General features: G+C 42.7%; 1 protein-coding gene across 1 annotated transcript in view; it reads right to left on the bottom strand.

The window, feature by feature from the left end:
- The window catches only part of LOC106584596 (cadherin EGF LAG seven-pass G-type receptor 1), a 90861-nt gene that overhangs the window by 20752 nt on the left and 49704 nt on the right, over window positions 1-20405 (bottom strand). Inside the window, 8 exon segments of the mRNA XM_014170067.2 lie at window positions 338-479; window positions 1460-1634; window positions 1741-1854; window positions 2003-2188; window positions 2507-2673; window positions 8483-8608; window positions 8874-9037; window positions 9652-9809. Coding sequence (XP_014025542.2) covers window positions 338-479; window positions 1460-1634; window positions 1741-1854; window positions 2003-2188; window positions 2507-2673; window positions 8483-8608; window positions 8874-9037; window positions 9652-9809 — 1232 coding nt within the window.

Below are 20405 nucleotides of genomic sequence, written 5' to 3'. Positions count from 1 at the left end.
AAGCAAGGATGCACCGATGAAAACCATGAGCAAATCATTAGGGAGTTGAAATATGCTAAGCCAAAACTACTATAAATCTGTTTAACGCCAACGAGTACCAAAGCCAAGGGGCAACAGTTTACAAAACCAAATTACTACAGAGGTTGATGGAATGTGCTGCGTGGTACGGTAGGGGTGAAGTGGGGTTACTGGGGTAAGCTCTGAAACAAAGTGAATTGTTTTCCAGAAACATCAGAACTGGCACTGACTCACAGCAGGTGGGGGTTTAAAAAAACGGAATCTAAAAAGACAAAAACTAAAAAAAGTAAACTGTCCTTAGATCAGTGTTGGTACTCACTTGTTCTGGCAGTATTGTCCGTAGGAGTTGTGACCACACTGGCAGCCGTAGCCGTGGGGGGAGCTGGGCTGGTGGACGCAGGTGGACACATGCTGACAGGGATTCAGAAAACATGCGTCCACACAGTCCCTCCCAAAGTACCCTGGGAAAAAATTATATTAATGCATCGTTTGAACAATGGGTGAATAATCCTCTAAAACAACCAATGGTCCAAACCCCATGTCTCTATCATAATCCGTTCAAAAGTTCTTGGAGTTTTTACCCTTGTAGGATGGTGTCACGTCCTGACCAGTAAAAGGGGTTGTTTGTTATTGTAGTTTGGTCAGGGCGTGGCAGGGGGTGTTTGTTTAGTGTGTTTCGGGGTTTTTGGTTAATGTTCTATGTTTTCTATTTCTATGGGGTTTTTCTAGTTTTTCTACGTCTATGTTAGTTTTGTCAATGACCTCCAATCAGAGGCAGCTGTTTGTTGTTATCTCTGATTGGAGGCCATATTTAGTTGTGTGTGTTTTCACTTGTGTTTGTGGGTGGTTGTTTCCTGTTTAGTCTGTGCACCTTACGGGACTGTTTTCGTCGTTTGTTTTGTGTAAGTGTTTTGTTTTTCCTTCAATAAAAGAAGATGATAAATATACCCGCTGCATTTTGGTCTACCTACAATGACGCTTGTTACAGATGGCTAGAATTAGGGTGATTAAATCAATGGAGGCCAGAGAAAAAACCTGTTGAACTCTTCATCTTTCTTCTTGAACCCCGCAGGACATAAAACAATATAGAGGTAAGATGGATATCGATTTTGAGACATGACATGTAGTATTTTCATATTTGAGTATACACTTTTCATATTAATCCTCAAAAGGTTATTATGAGAAACCTGTACCGCCATGTCAACAGAGCTCGGTGCTTATTATCGGACGTATTCGGTTACGAAATCTGACTATTTGGATATACTGTCAATGAAATGGTTAAATAAAAGGTCAACATTTTTTTTTATTTTTATGAAATGACGGATAAAGACCAGACTGAACGATTCAGAACATGATGAATCATATTTGTCTTGGTAAAATATATTTTATAATATAAGGAAGTGAAATGTCAATTTTAGTGGGTCCCATCCAGGGGGCTTACCGGGTAGGCACATGCAGGTGTGTGAGCTCCAGTTGTCGGTGCAGCGGCTGTGCTCAGGGCAGACGTTAGGGGTGCAGGGGTTGACCACCTCACAACCATCCTCCACTCTGACCTTCTGACCCTGAAGCATGTTGACGTTGGCCAGGTTGGTGGACGTCTCGCCCATCCGCACGCCCTGGCAACATAGGAGAGTAGAGGACCATCAGTGCTGTGTTGGTGTTGACTGATTTTGCTTTCTAAAGATGAGTACGGTACAGTTACATGGTGTGTGTGAGGCTCACCTGCATGCAGCCCTTGAGTCCACTCTGGACCGTCCCATCCTTCTTCCTCAGCCCCCCCACAAACAGACTCCTCAGCCTCAGACCTGGCAGCTTGTTGCCTATCTCCACTGACCTCTGTGGAACGCACCCACCCATAGAACACTTGCAGAGACCATGTGTATTGTGCATACATACGATATTACACTAGATCATCCATTACATTCACAAACACTAGTACAGAACACACAAATATGGTGCTGCCAGCCAGTGAGGCAGTGAGTACCTGGAACATGCCGTAGTCCAGTGATACCAGGGCCATGTATTTGATGTCCTTCCCATCTTTGATAGTCTTCAGCTCCACCAGGACGTGGTGCCACTCCCCGTCATTCACCCTGACCTGAAAGAAGTCCAGCAGGGCAACCCGCTTCACCCCCAGGAACACCTGGAAACGCACATGTTTGCCGCTGATCTGGAGTCAGGAAGATGGTGAGAGAAAGCAGATGGAAGGCAGAGAAAGAGGGAGAGAGGAGGGTGACATGAGAGAAAGGGGGGGTGACAAGAAAGAGAGAAGATGAATTTGAGTCATTTAACGCCAGCATATTAGCTTAACCTTATCATAGCATTAGCTTAACCTTATCATAGCATTAGCTATCATAGCATTAGCTTAACCTTATCATAGCATTAGCTTAGCCGTATCATAGCATTAGCTTAGCCTTTACCCAGCATTAATAACATGGAGGAAGGCCCTGGGTGTTGTGTAGGCTCTGGGCTACCCGGCTCCACTCACCAGAAGGTGTATCTTGGAGAAGTCCCCAGCGTTGGCCTGCAGCAGGGTGCCAGAGCTCTGCCTGGTTCTGAACATCAAGCCCATGTACCAGGGCACACTGATGGTGACCTCTGGCTCTCGCCACCACACCAGGGCATGGCCGTCAAAGTGTTGCGGGGAGGGCATGACTGGAGGAAGGGAAACAGATAGGGACACTTCAGTTGGAGAACCAACAAGAGTAAAATGAATACAAGTAAACTTTTACTTATTGACTAGGTCCTTTCTAGGCTTGTTCCAAACAGCCTGACTAAATCCTGACTACAAATCCATGGCAACACATCCAGGGGCTATCATTACATCATTGCCATACAGGTAGTTCTTCTGTGTGTATGGTCTTGCAGACGATGAGCTCAGCAGTAAAAGTTGTGGATAGAGTCTGTACTTGTTCATTGCTTCCCGTGAAATGGTGATTGATGGGTCGTTCCACGAAATGAGTGCCTTTTGCGTCACTTTGATACTGTAAGTAGAAATTGTAAACCAATATTGAAATTTAAAAGCCTGTTATATTAAATTAAGTGCCCTTTAATATAGACCACAAGGACAACTCAATAAATGTGATTTTTTTTATGAATAAAGGCTTGCTAAAGTGCCAATGTTCAGCATTTTGACATGTCTCTCCATCAACCCTGTGTCACTTCTAGGAAGATTTTATTAAACCACTTAATAACAACATTTCTCCAGGTTTCACCATCATTGTAAAGCCCTAGTTATTTTGTTGTTTTGACAAAGTAATTTCTGAAGATTATAATTATTTTGTGATTACTGATTTACTTACATCTGTCCTTTAAGGTTAACCCTGTTAAGTGACCTGAACTCTTGTTTTAATGTGGTGAAACTATTCCTTAAAAAGGAAAAAAAAATCTAAAGAAAGATTGAACATATAACAGTCAAAAGCAGGTGAGCTGTTTCTACTCTTTTTGGCCATTTCCTGGTGTTTTGTGGTGGAAAACTGAGCCGGTTGAGCATAACTTGTCAACCCCGTTACTCATAGATAGACAAGCTAGAAATGTTTAACAATTTCCTTTTTTTTGTGAAGCTTGCCTTCAATTGCCACTCCCTATTGCACACAACATGTTTCCATGTTGGCTGATTTAATAAGAAATGGTCATCCCTGTTACGGTCAACCCTGTTACTTTATTTGGCACTTAATAGGCACTTACTATAGTACTTTTTTCATTTAATCTCTTGAGATGAGAAAACTCGTTTTTTTTATGGTTGAACATGTAAAATGACAGAATGTAAAAATGAGGTGAAATCCAAAGTTTTACTTCTCAAAAGGCTCCGAATCGGTGGAATGACCCTATTATTGTGATTCACAATCATGAAACTGTTTGTTATACAGTGCATTCGTAAAGTTTTCAGACCCCTTGACTTTTTCCACATTATACCTTATTTACATAAGAATTCAGACCCTTTGCTATGAGACTCTAAATTGAGCTCAGGTGCATCCTGTTTCCATTGATCATCCTTGAGATGTTTCCACAACTTGATTGGAGTCCACCTGTGGTAAATTCAATTGATTGGACATGATTTGGAAAGGCACACCCCTGTCTAAATAAGGTCCCACAGTTGACAGTGCATGTCAGAGCCATGAGGTCAAAGAAATTGTCCGTAGAGCTCCGAGACAGGATTGTTTCGAGAGAACAGATCTGGGGAAAGGTACCGAAACATTGTGCAGCATTGAGGGTCCCCAAGAACACATTGGCCTCCATCATTATTAAATGGAAGAAGTGTGGAACCACCAATACTTTTCTTAGAGCTGACCGCCAAACTGAGCAATCGGGGGAGAAGGGCCTTGGTCAGGGAGGTGACCAAGGACCTGACGGTCACTCTGACAGAGCTCCAGAGTTTCTCTGTGGTGATGGCAGAACCTTCCAGATGGACAAGGATCTCTGCAGCACTCCTACCAATCAGGCTTTTATGGCTAGATGGATGCCACTCCTCAGTAAAAGGCACATGACAGCCCACTTGGAGTTTGCCAAAAGGCACCTAAAGGACTCTCAGACCATGAGAAACAAGATTCTCTGGTCTGATGAAACCAAGATTGAACTCTGGAGGAAACCTGACACCATCCCTACAATGAAGCATGGTGGTAGCAGCATTATGCTGTAGGGATGTTTTTCAGCGACAGGGACTGGGAGACTAGTCAGGATCGAGGAAAAGATGGACGGAGCAAAGTACAGAGAGATCTTTGATGAAAACCTGCTCCAGATTGGGGCGAAGGTTCACCTTCCAACAGGACAACGACCCTAAGCACACAGCCAAGACAACGCAGGAGTGGCTTCGGGACAGGTCTCTGAACATCCTTGAGTCGCCCAGCCAGAGCCCGGACTTCAACCCGATCTCACATGTTTGGAGAGACCTGAAAATAGCTGTGCAGCGATGCTACGCATCCAACCTGACAGAGCTTGAGAGAATCTGCAGAGAAGAATTGGGAGAAATTCCCCAATACAGGTGTGCCAAGCTTGTAGCGTCATACCCAAGGAGGCTCGAGGCTGTAATCGCTGCCAAAGTTTGCAAACATTTCTAAAAACCTGTTTTTGCTTTGTCATTATGTTTTTTTTTTGTGTAGATTGACGAGGGGGGAAAAAAACTATTTAATAAATTTTAGAATAAGGCTGTAACGTAACAACATTTGAAAAATGTACATACTGTACAAACACACAAATCTTCAGTATCACATTCTTGTAAGAACATTGATTTTGATGAGATTGAGAAACACACGTGGACACACCTAGATTAACCTGAGACATATAGAGACATCCCACCAGGTCATTGGTTGCAACAGAGTTTACACTCACTGTGTCCTTTTAAGGTGCTTCTATAAATTGGGTCAAACTAAGCCTTCTGAAAAAATAAAGCTATTTGACATGTTTTATTTATTTAATTTTGGGGTGGGGGGTAGATCAGCTTTAATATTACAGATAGATTGAAGGATCTATCTATCATTGTCTGCATAATTTCTAATCACCCCTACCCTACCATCCCTACCCTAATTGACAACAAAACTTCTACTGCTACTTACAGCTATTTTGCTCAGATCTATGGTACCTATAGTTAAAGTAACTTTTTTTTTAAATAATCTCCCACCCCATGTAATTTAATCACTCACAAATTCATAGAAAGAGCTATGGATGCAAGGATTGACAATTAATGATATACAAATGTGACTCACAGTAGTGCAATTTGTATGTAAACTTAGATATTTTATCAAAATTTGTTTCTGGGGCAGAAATGCCTTCTGGAACATGTAAACTTTCATGTGCCTTAGTAACAAACTTGTATGCAATCTGGAAATACAAATACAATTGTTAAATTACGAGCCTAGTTGGATTATCCATGGAAACCAGTCTCAACGTCAACAGTGAAGAGGGGACTCTGGGATGCTGACCTTCTAGGCATCTTAATATTTTCTTTTTTTGGCCAGTCTGAGATATGGCTTTTTCTTTGCAACTCTGCCTAGAAGGCCAGAATCCTGGAGTCAAAAATCAAATCAAATCAAATCTTATTTGTCACGTGCGCAGAATACAACAGTATTATACAGTGAAATGTTTACTTACAGGCTCTAGCCACAGTGCAAAAAAGGTATTAGGTGAACAATGGGTAAGTAAAGAAATAAAAACAACAGTAAAAAGACAATGAAAAATAACAGTAGCGAGGCTATATACAGGCACCGGTTGGTTGGGTCAATTGAGGCATATATGATAAACAGAGAGTACCAGCAGTGTAAAACAGGGGTGGGGGGGCACACAATGCAAGTAGTCCGGGTAGCCATTTGATTACCTGTTCAGGAGACTTATGGCTTGGGGGTAAAAACTGTTGAGAAGCCTTTTTGTCCTAGACTTGGCACTCCGGTACAGCTTGCCATGCAGTAGTAGAGAGAACAGTCTATGACTGGGGTGGCTGGGGTCTTTGACAATTTAAAGGGCCTTCCTCTGACACTGCCCGGTGTAGAGGTCCTGGATGGCAGGCAGCTTAGCCCCAGTGATGTACTGGGACGTACGCACTACCATCTGTAGTGCCTTGCGGTCGGAGGCAGAGCAATTGCCGTACCAGGCAGTGATGCAACCAGTCAGGATGCTCTCGATGTTGCAGCTGAAGAACCTTTTCAGGATCTGAGGACCCATGACAAATCTTTTAGTTTCATGAGGGGGAATAGGCTTTGTCGTGCCCTCTTCACGACTGTCTTGGTATGTTTGGACCATTCTAGTTTGTTGGTGATGTGGACACCAAGGAACTTGAAGCTCTCAACCTGCTCCACTACAGCCTCGTTGATGAGAATGGGTCCTCCTTTCCTGTAGTCCACAATCATCTCCTTAGTCTTGGTTACGTTGAGGGATATGTTGTTATTCTGGCACCACCTGGCCAGGTCTCTGACCTCCTCCCTATAGGCTGTCTCGTCGTTGTCGGTGATCAGGCCTACCACTGTTGTGTCGTCAGCAAACTTAATGATGGTGTTGGAGTCGTGCCTGGCCATGCAGTCGTGGGTGAACAGGGAGTACAGGAGGGGACTGAGCACGCACCCCTGGGGAGCTCCAGTGTTGAGGATCAGTGTGGCAGATGTGTTGCTACCTACCCTCACCACCTGGGGGCGGCCCGTCAGGAAGTCCAGGATCCAGTTGCAGAGGGAGGTGTTTAGTCCCAGGATCCTTAGCTTAGTGATGAGCTCTGAGGGTACTATGGTGTTGAACGCTGAGCTGTAGTCAATGAATAGCATTCTCACGTAGGTGTTCCTTTTGTCCAGGTGGGAAAGGGCAGTATGGAGTGAAATAGAGATTGCATCATCTGTGGATTTGTTTTGGCGGTATGCAAATTGGAGTGGGTCTAGGGATTCTAGGATAATGGTGTTGATGTGAGCCATTACTAGCCTTTCAAAGCACTTCATGGCTACGGACGTGAGTGCTACGGGTCTGTAGTCATTTAGGCTGCTTGCCTTTGTGTTCTTGGGCACAGGGACTATGGTCTGCTGTCGTAGGAAGAAGAGGACCAAGGTGCAGCGTGTGTGTCGTTCCGCATTTTATTTACTCTGTGAAACTATGCAATACATAAATAAACTGAATGAACAAAACAAACCGTGACGCAGAGGTGAAACAACCACTACTCAAAAATAATTACCCACAAAACCCAGGTAGAAAAACCCCTACTTAAGTATGATCTCCAATTAGAGACAACGAGGACCAGCTGCCTCTAATTGGAGATCATCTCAAACAAACCAACATAGAAAAACAAAAACTAGAACCTAACAACATAGAAATAGAACACATAGAATAAACCCCCCTGTCATGCCCTGACCTACTCTACCATAGAAAATAACAGCTTACCATGGTCAGGACGTGACAACCATAAACTATGAATTGCTCTCCTACCTCTATATACTGCATTAGTCAACTATAGACATAAAAACAAGCATTGCAACTGACAAGTACCACTGACTGCACCATAATGCTTCTGGGTAATAATCAGATCACCAATTATATGTAATAGTGGTCATTTGGACCTGGGCCAAGTGTAAATACTTTTAAAAATCCTTCCTTCCTTCCTTAAGGATAGGTGAAAACCAGGTTACCATCAGTCTATTACTTCCACCAATAAGGCCAGTTGACATCTGTGATTACCTCAAGCAGGCAGGGATGGAAGGATGCATTAGTAAAGTACTCCAACAGGTCCAGAGGTAGGGTCAGTGTTTATGTGGAATGTAGGAATGTGGAGATTCAGGAAACTTGTCCACATTGACCTTGTCTGTTTACTCACCGCTAGCCTTGAAGAGCGTGACTGAAACTTTTTGAACTCCATTAATTATGAGACACACAATAAAACACATAGCTACATACACCCAGGGCACATGCACACACACATGCAGGATATGCAGACTGACACACAACCGTACAGGAAACCCCCCAAAAATATATCCAATACACTTTTCCTAAAATCCTTTACCTTGTTCACAGTTCTTCCCTCCGTAACCCAGGGGACAGCCACAGCTGTACGTGCTCCACTTGTTCACACAGACTCCTCCATTCAGACACACATGTTGAGTGCAGAAGTCCTTCTTCGCTGCGCACCCTGAATACAGACATGTAATACAGGCTTATGATAATCAGTGGAATCAATAGGGTTAGACAAAAATATCTAACTAATACGTTGAAATATGCCATTTAGCAGACGCTTTTATCCAAAGCAACTTAGTCATGGGTGCATACATTGTACATTCAGGGTTGTCCCAAGAATCGAACCCACTATCCTGGCGTTACAAGCACCATGCTCTACCAACTAAGCTACAGATGACAACTATCAAATGAATATCACACATGCGAGGATTAGAACAGACCTGCGGCCGTGCCATTGTTGGCCACATAACTGGCCATGTCCACAGGCTTGCTGTCTATAGTCAGGTCTCTCATGCAGCCCACAAAGTCTCGGTTCCGGACGGGGAAATCCTCCGGCAGGTTGGGAACACCGCCCAGAAGTAGTGGACCGGTCAGGTCCAGAGACCTAGAGATGGACATCATAGAACAACCATCAACTGGGTCTGATTCTGAGTGGAGAGTCAAGACCTTTTGTTATGAATATGATTCTCTGATTGACATTACAGTGCACCAATCACGCTACAACCACACTAGAACATTGTTATTAACATTGTGACTCAACACACAAACCAAAAGGCAAAGAGAAAGGCTGATCAAGCCTCTTACAACTACTTTACCCCTGCATCAAAACCTCCACTGTTTAGTGGGACCAATGCTGGCGTAACCTGAACTCATAAGTTATGAAAAAAATGCACTGCTCGCATATAACAAAATGCCCTCTATTGTCAAATCTTGTGATTTACTAATACCCAACAACCTTTTCCCTAGCAGGGGGCGATTTACATTTGAATAAGAAACACATTTAGATATGGGCATTTGCATAAGAATAAAGAATCACGAGGTTAAGAAGTGAATAGGACATGCTAATACTGATGTAGGTTTTATGTCTACTGCATGAGAACTTGCTAAGATGTAATATGGGAAACCAAATGGTCAATTGCTGTCACTTTCCACTTGAGGGGAGAAAAGCTAAGATTGGTCCGACAGGTGGCTGGATAAACCCTATGAGACTGCACTCACTTCTTCTGTCCTGTCTGTATGCCCTGGGCGGCACAAGAGTAGTTCCCGATCTGGCCACCAAAGCCAATTGCCATGGCGATGTCGCAGTCGTCCACAGCAACGACTGCCACCTTCTCTCCTGATGGTCCGTGGGGGATGCCAAGGTGACCAATATTGGGCTGGAAAGAGAAGGGAGGTCATATGAAATGTAAGGACGTCGCAGCTAATAAACTAAGGTACCAATATCCAGTGAGAAAATTGGGGCTTTCAGCCATACAAGTGAGGAACCATACTGTCGTTCTTGGAAGGGGACCATCTTCTCGATGACTAATGAAGGTCATGGTTTTCCCTTTTTGAAGCGCAGGACTGTTTGTTTGGTGCTACAGTATTTGGGGATAGCAGAACCCCTGGGCTCAAGCCCAGCGTGAAGAGGCTGTTATCGCTCAGTGAAGCTGAGGTGCCGTTGATTGAATGGAGTGTAATTGGATTATGAGAGGGGGACACTGGTGGGTGAAGAGATACCATAGACTGAGAACACCATTCTATGTCAAATCCTCCCCTGGGACCCCAGTTTCCACCAAGTGGCAACAACAATTGGAGATATCGTCAGCAACTGTCAGTGTTAACCCCCCTGCTGCCCTTTTTCAAGCTATTAACACCACATCCACCTAGTTCTCCCCAAGCAGCGTCACGTTCAGTGACCTTATTTCACCTCAATGTGTATCTGTGCGTGCAAATACAAACTCTGTATGTGTGTTTCTATCAAACTGTATGTCTGTGTGTGTGTCTGTCTGTGTGTGTGTGTCTATCTGTGTGTGTGTGGACCTTCGATCTCTTTCCTGTGGGGATGTGACATTGCAGGGAGGATGACCTGTGCAACTGCAGGTGTGACAACAGGAAGAGGTACAACAATATTGTAGGAACAGCTGTTTCTTTTAGAGATGCATGCTGAGACTTTAGTACAAACCAAACTCAATTGCTCATTGTAATGTGTTTAAGAGTAATCTCCCTGGTCGAAATATCAGGCTAGTCACAATAATCACATTACTTCCCCCCCAATAGTCATATAGACTACGATCAATCTCTGAGACATTCCCTAATTGATGACAGCATTCCAGGTGTCACAAGTCAAACGGAGGATGCCCATTGGGTGCTAAGAGTCGAGTTTCAGACAACTGATTACTCTAGCAGGGATGACATTCCACACAATGAGCATATCAGATTCCCTGATGACATATTTGCTTAAATATTCTGGGTTGTTGGAAAATAGAGGACTTCACGCTCTAACTGTTGGCCTTTCAAGCCCCATTGCCAAGATTCATGCTAAAAGCTACCAACATGTGATCAAAGCAACTTTGTTGTGAAGTGTCCAAATATCCCCTACTGAGTAACAGCACAGGATACGAATAAGACTGTTACTTCTGAAAACACCTCCATTCAGGAATTGGGATGATCATTATAATTCCCACCAAGAGCATATTTCTGTTGGTGGGATTAAGCTCTTGGGAACGTCTGTCATCTACGTTTAATCTCCAGACGCCCAAGTCTTTATCTCTCTAATCTGTCAACTGTGTGTCTGCTAGTAGAGGTAGTGTTTCTGGCAAACATCACTTCTCCTCCTTCCCTCCACACTAGAGACATTACCTTGTCCTGCATTGTTGGTGCTCGGAGTTTAAGAATTTCACTGTACCATGTAATTACATCTGCAGCCCTGTAAATGTGACTATTAAAATCTGTAATATAATCTGTAAAACAAAGATGCCCTACTTTAACCGAGTTTAGCAGAGACCAACATTTAACTCAACCTTTTAGCAGACAATTCATTTAACTTAAAAAAAACAATAGCAATTTTCCCATTGAACTGCAGAGACTTGAGACTCCACTGGTTTATAGTTGAATGTAGACATTTTGATGTATACCACTGTCCGTTTCCCCTCTCTCTTGGTCATTTATTCTGAACATGAAAACAACACCATGGAACAAAGATAAAGACGTATCACTCTTCTCTCATCCAGCCAAGCCTTGATAAATACAGACTTTCACTTTGGAATGGTGAGGACTATAATCTATAGCCTTGAAATGTACCTAATGTACACCTACTGGACAATAGGCAAACATGAAGCATAAGTTGTAAGCAATGTTCCCTCAAAACATTTTCCTCACTGAGAAAATTTCAGGTCTGCTGAGCGCAAACTTGAACGTTGTGAAAATTCTGTGCAACTTCCGGCGTGCGTTTACTCTGAACACTGAGGCTGTACTCGGTTTAAGTTAGTTTTAATAGTGGTCAAGGCGGCTACTGTGGCTATTTAACCATAATGCAAGCCTACCTGAGTGGCCTACCATTAAAAACAATGGAGAAAATGCATCCCATAACATTTTAACATGGAAATAGCTGTTCTATCATTCAGTCTACAGTAGCAGCCAATGTGTGGTGTTCAATGTAGGTCTACATTCCATGAGACTATTGAAGAAAACATGTAGGGCTTGACATTAACCTGTTTATCCACTTGTCCTTCAGACATGTAGGTGACTGAAAATGCTGTTGTGTTGTTTGATGCAAGAAACCACTTTACAAAATACAATGCATCATTATTTCCATACCATTATTACAGAAAATCTGACAAATGATGCTATCCTCTGCCTATTGGCTACTCTCAAAATACAACACTGGCCCTGTAAGACAAAAAAAAAAGATTGTTGTGCTCTTGTAGGAAGCAATCACTCCCCCATTGCTGACTACAAATAATCTATAACTGGGCTAATAACTCAGTAACTAGCAAAGGATATGAACAAATGTACAAATGTTCACATGTCACTACATGTACAGTACCAGTCAGTTTGGACACACCTACTCATTCAAGGGTTTTTCTTTATTTGTACTATTTTATACATTGTAGAATAATAGTGAAGACATCAAAACTATGAAATAACACACATGGACTCATGTAGTAACCAAAAAAAGTGTTAAACAAATCAAAATAGATTTTAGATTCTTCAATGTAGCCACCCTTTGCCTTGACGACAGCTTTGCACACTCTTGGCATTCTCTCAACCAGCTTCATTAGGTAGTCACCTGGAACGCATTTCAATTAACAGGTGTTCCTTGTTAAAAGTTAATTTGATAGTGTTGACTAACGGGAAAAACTAGAAAGTTGAGTGAAGTTCAATCTCGTGCTTCTCTGCGCAGGCTGATATTTCTTCTGCAGCAGTCCTGGGGGAGCTGGGCTCCCGCTAACGCGCGCAGCTTAGGGGAAACATTGGTCCTAAGGCTAGGTTACAACATAGGCTATATGATCGCCAGTTTGGTAATAGGCACCACTAGGTTTACACAGTACACTGAGCAATGTGAAAGCATCATAGTGAAAGACCACAGGCCCTGGGGAGAAATGAATCATGAAGTAATTCTGTTGACAGAGGAGAGGCCTGAACATTGTACTACAATGTAGCTACTGCAATACTAACATTGTCTTGCTCTTTTCACACAATACATTCTACCCAGTTCAAAAGTTTCCAAATTTGCATACTGAATTGAAATAACTTGATTATGGACCAATCACAAATGCCTGCTGCACTCCACACTACTTTATATTGTTCTGGCCTTCATTAATAACTGCAGAGTAACATAGATACTACTCTTTGGGCATCTGTTTCCTTTATCCCTCTTTTCTCATGGTTGGGATATGGGGGGTAGATAAAAAGGTAGTAAATTGACTGTGTTTGCCATCTGTTTGTGCTGTTCTGGTTTAGCTTTCAGACCTCTGGGCTCTGATAGAAGGGACCTGGAAGACTGTTGTTGCAGAGCCCTGGACTGTTTGGTTTGGCACTATGTTTAATATGAGAGAGGGCATACTCAGAATAGAGCTCTTACTAGCCTAATTATAGCAAAACTACTGTAAAGTATACAAGATCTCCCTTGTTGTTGCCATATACAGGCTGCATTCTATTCACATTATGTCACCATGTCAAGGTCAATCCAAACAACAGGAACTCAGTGACACTTGTTCCCCTCTCTTTTCCACACATTCCAAACAAACACTCTCATAAATTCAGACATGAATCACGTGTGTTCCATCTTCCTGTCCGCTAGGAAAGCCTGAGTACAAAACAATCACTAAAACAATGCTTTTAGCATATCTTCTCCAAAATGTGCAGAATGTGCTGAATGATGAAAATTCTAAACCATGTCTGTATGTGTGTGTGTGCGTATGTGTGTGTCTGCATAAGTGCGTGCATGCGTGTGCATATGATGCAGATGGTGCATGCCACGGCTGTGAAGGCCAGGATGAACAAGACAAACAACTAGCTGCTCTATCCCTCTCTTGTATTGAGAGTGAAAGTACAGAGTTTCTAAACCCAGAGGCGCAACATCACCAGACTTCTGGGAACCCTTGGGAAGCAGACCAAGCAGACCAGGCCGGGGTTTAGAGAAGTCAATGAGAGAAGTGAAACATTCTTCCTCAGATGTACATTTTCTTGAAATCTAAAGGCATAACCTAGATTTGAGCCAATGTCTTAAGTAGTTGAACTTGGTATTACTCCAACCTCGTGAAACTGACGAACTGACACATTTTGATTTTCATCAAAAACAACTTTTTATCAAAGAAGTGCCTTTGATTAGATGGCCTGCACATGTACAGTTTGGAGCAAAATGACCTGTTAAACCCGATTATGTGTTTCTACGCATGAGCTTAGCTAGCCAACGTCGCCATGATCGCCTACAAGTGTGATCGGGGATTTCCATTGGAGAAGCAGTTTAAGCCTAACTTTATACTGAACTGTCTTAAAAGTAGGGGTGAAAAGGTTCACAAAACTCATGGTTCGGTACGATACGGTACAGTGGTGTCACGGTTCGGTACGGTTTCGATACATCGACAAAATCAACGCCTGAGAAATATGTAATTGGTATTTAGATTTTCGATTTATTATAATAGTAAACATGGGTAGCTTGAATTCCCAGGAGCATTTGGAAACAAAGGGACAACAAAAAACAGCAGTGCCTGCCTTATAACATGAAATAAAATAATCATTTGAAACAGAACTTCAACAAGAGTGTATAGTCCAGCAGCATATATCAACATTAAGTCACATAGCAGTGCCTTAAACAAAATAGGACCACTTAAGACTGGTTACTTGACAAAAATAAAAAATAAAAACATTTTAATCAGATTTCCAAGTTTTTCTTTAAGAAGATTAGTCTATCCACATTATCTGCAGTGAGCACAGATCGGCTTGCTGTGACAATGTCAGCCGCTGTGGAGAATACCCTCTCGCTAGGGACAGAGATCCCAGGCACAGCTAGGTAGCGCCTTGCTAAAATGGCAATATGAGGGTATATTAACTCTTTGGTCTTCCACCATGTAAGTGGATCAGCATCCATGGGAATACAGTCCACTTCCCTGTATGAGGTCACCTCCTCCTCTATGACCTTGACCTTTGACTTGGTTCCCTGCTCCTGGGTCGTGAGCAACACCCCAAAAAGCTCAGCCATGGCAGACTTATTTTCTGGAGGAGAACCCCTGTCTGCCGTCTTTGGTGTTGGCTCCTGTGGTATCTGTGGCTTGACCCTGTAGAATTAAATTAGATGAAAATTACTATCTCTGAAGTGGCTTTAAAAATATGATTTGTTGTTAGAAATATACATCAGACACTATTATGACAATTACAATTATTACTTTATAATTAATTGTAAAATCACTAATTAATAAAATAATAAATGTCACATTAACAAAATAAAACAAAATAAATGCAATACCTGTTGTATATTGGTCACGATCTCTGCTGTGAGTTCATTGTAGACTCTCAGACGAGCAGCATCCAGGTGCAGCAGGGACTTGAACCGGGGGTCCACAGCGGTGCTCTTGTGTAAGAAGTCTTGGACACCAGGGTCAGCATATCTAGGCTCCAGGTTAACTCTGATAGCAGTCTTGACATCCCTTACTGCGGGTTCATCTTCATCAGATGCCACCATTGATTTCAGGATCACTGCTTTCCATGCCGTCCCTAGGAGGGGTTGTGCCGTGGCGGAGATCTTTGTGGGCTATACTCGGCCTTGTCTCAGGATGGTAAGTTGGTGGTTGGAGATATCCCTCTAGTGGTGTGGGGGCTGTGCTTTGGCAAAGTGGGTGGGGTTATATCCTGCCTGTTTGACCCTGTCCGGGGGTATCATCGGATGGGGCCACAGTGTCTTCTGACCCCTCCTGTCTCAGCCTCCAGTATTTATGATGCAGTAGTTTATGTGTCGGGGGGCTAGGCTCAGTCTGTTATATCTGGAGTATTTCTCCTGTCTTATCCGGTGTCCTGTGTGAATTTAAGTATGCTCTCTCTAATTCTCTTTCTTTCTTTCTTTCTTTCTTTCTTTCTTTCTTTCTTTCTTTCTTTCTTTCTTTCTTTCTTTCTTTCTTTCTTTCTTTCTTTCTTTCTTTCTTTCTTTCTTTCTCTTGGAAGACCTGAGCCCTAGGACCATGCCTCAGGACTACCTGGCCGTGCTGCTGCTCCAGTTTCAACTGTTCACCGGACGTGCTACCTGTCCCAGACCTACTGTTTTCAACTCTCTAGAGACAGCAGGAGCGGTAGAGATACACTGAATGATCAGCTATGAAAAGCCAACTGACATTTACTCCTGAGGTGCTGACATGTTGCACCCTCGACATCCACTGTGATTATTATTATTTGACCCTGCTGGTCATCTATGAACATTTGAATATCTTGGCCATGTTCTGTTATAATCTCCACCCGGCACAGCCAAAAGAGGACTGGCCACCCCTCATAGCCTTGTTCCTCTCTAGGTTTCTTCTTAGGTTCTGGCCTTTCTAGGGAGTTTTTCCTAGCCACCGTGCTTCTACACCTGCATTGCTTGCTGTTTGGGGTTTTAGGCTGGGTTTCTGTACAGCACTTTGAGATATCAGCTGATGTAAGAAGGGCTTTATAAATAAATTAGATTTCATTTCATTTGATAGACAGGACCATGGAAACTGATGGAATTATCTCACTGTTTTGAGAGGTTTGCACACTTTGATAACTTCCTCTGCTAGTCTTATATAATTTTCAGACAAAGTCACAATATCTTTGACATTCTTCCTCACAGCTTGATCAGTCAGTGTAGAATACACCGCAACTTTCTGCTCAAGGTATCTCTCAGCCATGTCATGGCTTGAATTCCATCTAGTAGGGACATCTTGGATTAGTTTGTGGTTTGGCAGCTCCAGCATCTCCTGTTTGTCTTGAAACATGTGCAGCAGATGTGGTTTTATGAAAGAAGGATACCACCTTCCTGATCTTTGCTAGGAGGCGAGAGATTGGATTCACTGACATTGCTTTTTGAGATGCTAGATTAATAACGTGAGCAAAGCATCCTGTCTGTGGCCCCAATCCAGCTAACGCAACTGAATTTACAATATTTCTAGCGTTGTCAGTGGTCACATGAATCGTTACATTATCCCTCTCCAACTTCCACACTGCAACTACTTCCCTTAGCTCTTCCCCCAAGTTTACACTGGTGTGACTACTCTCAAGGGGACGTGTTTGAAGGACATGGCTTTTTATCTCCCACTCTTCCGTAATGAAATGAACCGTTACAGTAAAGTAGCTCTATCTAGCTCTAGACGTCCAACTGTCTGTTGTTAGAGCAACAGACCGCGTTTCTGACAACTCGCTCTCAAGTTGTTTTTTTGTATAAGGCAGGTATTCATGTCTGGGCAAAATGTGTACGGGAAGGAAAATTGAAGCGCGGCTCGATCACTTTAAACATGTTTCTGAACCCCGCATTCTCTACCACAGAGAAAGGGCTCATATCTGCCGCTATGAATTTTGCTGTCGCTGCGTTGATTTCTTTAGCCCTACCGGAGTCAGCTGCATATTGTTGTCTGAAGGCCGTGGGGAGAAGTGGTTGCCGTTTCATTTTTTCGCCTATTCCCACCGATTGGCACTTTGGGGTGATGTCGGCGCAAATGAGTAGTCATGTTACTCGTATTGCCACTCGAATATGCTATCAGCAATGAACAGAGCCTACATGTTGTAGACATTTTATCCACCATATAGTTATAGTTTACAGGGAAACCGAAATGTTCCCAGACGGCAGACCTGAATGATACTGGGGCGTCTTCAAGTTCTGGCTCGCCATGTTGCTCCTTTGCATTTAGCTAACTGCTAATTCCTTCATAAGCTAATTGCTGCTATGACGGTCTCTCAGCTCTGTTCTCGCTGGAGTGAAATAACTAATGAGCGGAGCTGCAGACAACTATAAACAACTTTATTACTATGTGGATATTTTTCACACGTTAATTTATACGCCATTGGTTTATGCAATCATTTTTTTTTTTTACAATAAAATATATATATATTTTCCTAGCTATAATATATGATTCATGTATTGTTCGGTTCGCAGTGCGTACCGTGCACCGTGGACCCTGTACCGAACGGTTCAATTCGAATACACCTACCATTTTACCCCTACTTAAAACCCTTTCCTGCAGTCGAATGACCAAAGCGCCCTCTAATGGCCTAATAGAGCGAAGTTATTCATATTTTTAATAATTTCATAATTAATACACTTTTTTTGTTTTTATGTAGAGAATCTACTTCAAAGAATCTATTTCAAATGGTTTTGTTATATTTCAGTCTTCTGTGATGTATATAAAGTGTAATATTGGGATGCAAACTCAACATGTAATATATATCTGACATGGTACAGTCCTCTTTTTTTAAGCCCATAAGGGTGTGAGGTGTATACTTTTGTGGATTTGTATAAGACTGCCAAGAAACACTGTGTGACCCTGATTTAGCACATATGTTGAAGAGAAGGGGGTTGGGAATTGTTCAAATATTTCAAGTTCTGCTGGATAGTCACAAAGAAAACTTTCAATCAACATCCCAAAAAAAGGTATTCAACTAAAGTTTCAAACCAAACCAGATTGAATCCTCTTTCTTGATCAATAATGAGATTTCAAAATCTTAGAAGGGACTAAATATGTTCTAACAGAGTAAATAGGTAACGGCTGGTGTCGTAGTGGGACCCCAAGCCACTCACTGTCGGGCGACCCCTCCGAGAATGACCCCACAGGGGAAGAGTGCCCGGCCAGGGCTTGTGTGGCTCAATGGGGAGTGAACATGAAGTCAGGAGAGGGAGCAGTACTCTCTCAGCTGCCCTTAACATCACAGGACGACACAGGCTAGTTTCCCTTCAGTTTCGAAAATTTTGCCATTTGTTTGTCGAAAGATATTTCGGATATGTCTGTAAAATTGACTGAAAAACATATTTATTTGAGACACTGTGCCACAGGTTTGGGGTCAATTCCATTTTAACATTTTAATTCCATTTTAACCAAATTCCATTTGGAATTTCAGTATACTTCCTGAATTGACTGGAGTTAAAAAGGAATTCACCCCAACCCTGTTAGATATTGTACACATGAAAATGGAATTGACCCAAACCATGTTAGATGTTGTACACATGAAAATGGAATCGATCCCAACCTTGTTAGATAGGGATGCACGATATATCGGTGAACATATCGGAATCGGACGAGATTAGCTAAAAATGGCAACGTCGGTATCAGCCGATATCTAGTTTAACGCCCAATGTGCAAAACCGATGTCAAAGCTGACGTGCATACCTATATAACGAAGGTACATAAAGTAATGATGCCACGTAAAATGTTGCGCTATATGTGCAACACAGCATTCCTAAACTAGCCCACAATGTCTGCTGTGTGGATCGAGCAGTCACCAAGTCAAGCAGTCATTTGAAAGAGTAAGAACATTTCAGCGAGACAACTCAAAGGCGAAATCCATTAAAGCCAAGATAATGGAATTCATTGCCCTTGACAATCAACCGTTGTCTGTTGTGGGTGATGTTGGCTTTCGCCGACTGGTCAAGCACTGGTTAACACTACCAAGTGTGCTATTTTTCCGATGTTACCCGGAGTTACACAGTAATAGCGTCAATGCTATTAGCTTAACGACATACACACTATGGAAAGCCATTTGGGTCTTTGCGTGTCAAAAAAGATTCAGTAGCACTGTCAAAGCTGTACAAAAAAGTCAGTAAACAAGCAAACACCGGCCACGAACGATGTGCTTACAATATCGCGTTGGTAATAAAGCATCATTTGTTTCGACCGCAACTTCTGGGGTAGCTAGCATTAGCTTGGTACCTAGCTAGCACCAATACAACCAGCCTGAAATTTAGGAATGATTTAGGAATCCTTGTGAGTAAGTATTAGCTAGGTTGCCACTTGTTGTTCGCCTATTGAAATTTAACTTCAGTTCATGAAAATAAATAGCTAGCCAGCTACTTAACCCTGTTGCCCAAAGCTAAAGTTATAAGCAGCCAGCTAGCTTCATCTGGCTAGTGAGGGTCGACCGGACTGGGGCGGTGTTGCAATCTACTGCAAAGATAGCCTGCAGAGTTCTGTATTACTATCCAGGTCGGTACCCAAACAATTAGAGCTTCTACTTAAAAAAATTCACCTTTCCAGAAACGAGTCTCTCACTGTTGCCGCTTGCTATAGACCTCCCTCTGCCCCCAGTTGTGCCCTCGACACCATATGTGAATTGTTTGCCCACCATCTATCTTCTTAGCTCGTGCTACTAAGTGACCTAAACTGGGACATGCTTAACACCCCAGCCATCCTACAATCTAAGCATGATGCCCTCAATCTCACACAAATTATCAATGAACCTACCAGGTACAACCTCAAATCCGTAAACACGGGCACCCTCATAGATATCATCCTAACTAACTCGCCCTCCAAATACACCTCTGCTGTTTTCAATGA

This window comes from Salmo salar, chromosome ssa23, assembly GCF_905237065.1.
Source record: "Salmo salar chromosome ssa23, Ssal_v3.1, whole genome shotgun sequence".
Taxonomy (NCBI): domain Eukaryota; kingdom Metazoa; phylum Chordata; class Actinopteri; order Salmoniformes; family Salmonidae; genus Salmo; species Salmo salar.
Note: the sequence above shows the minus strand (reverse complement) of the source record. Positions and strands in the feature narration are given on the sequence as shown.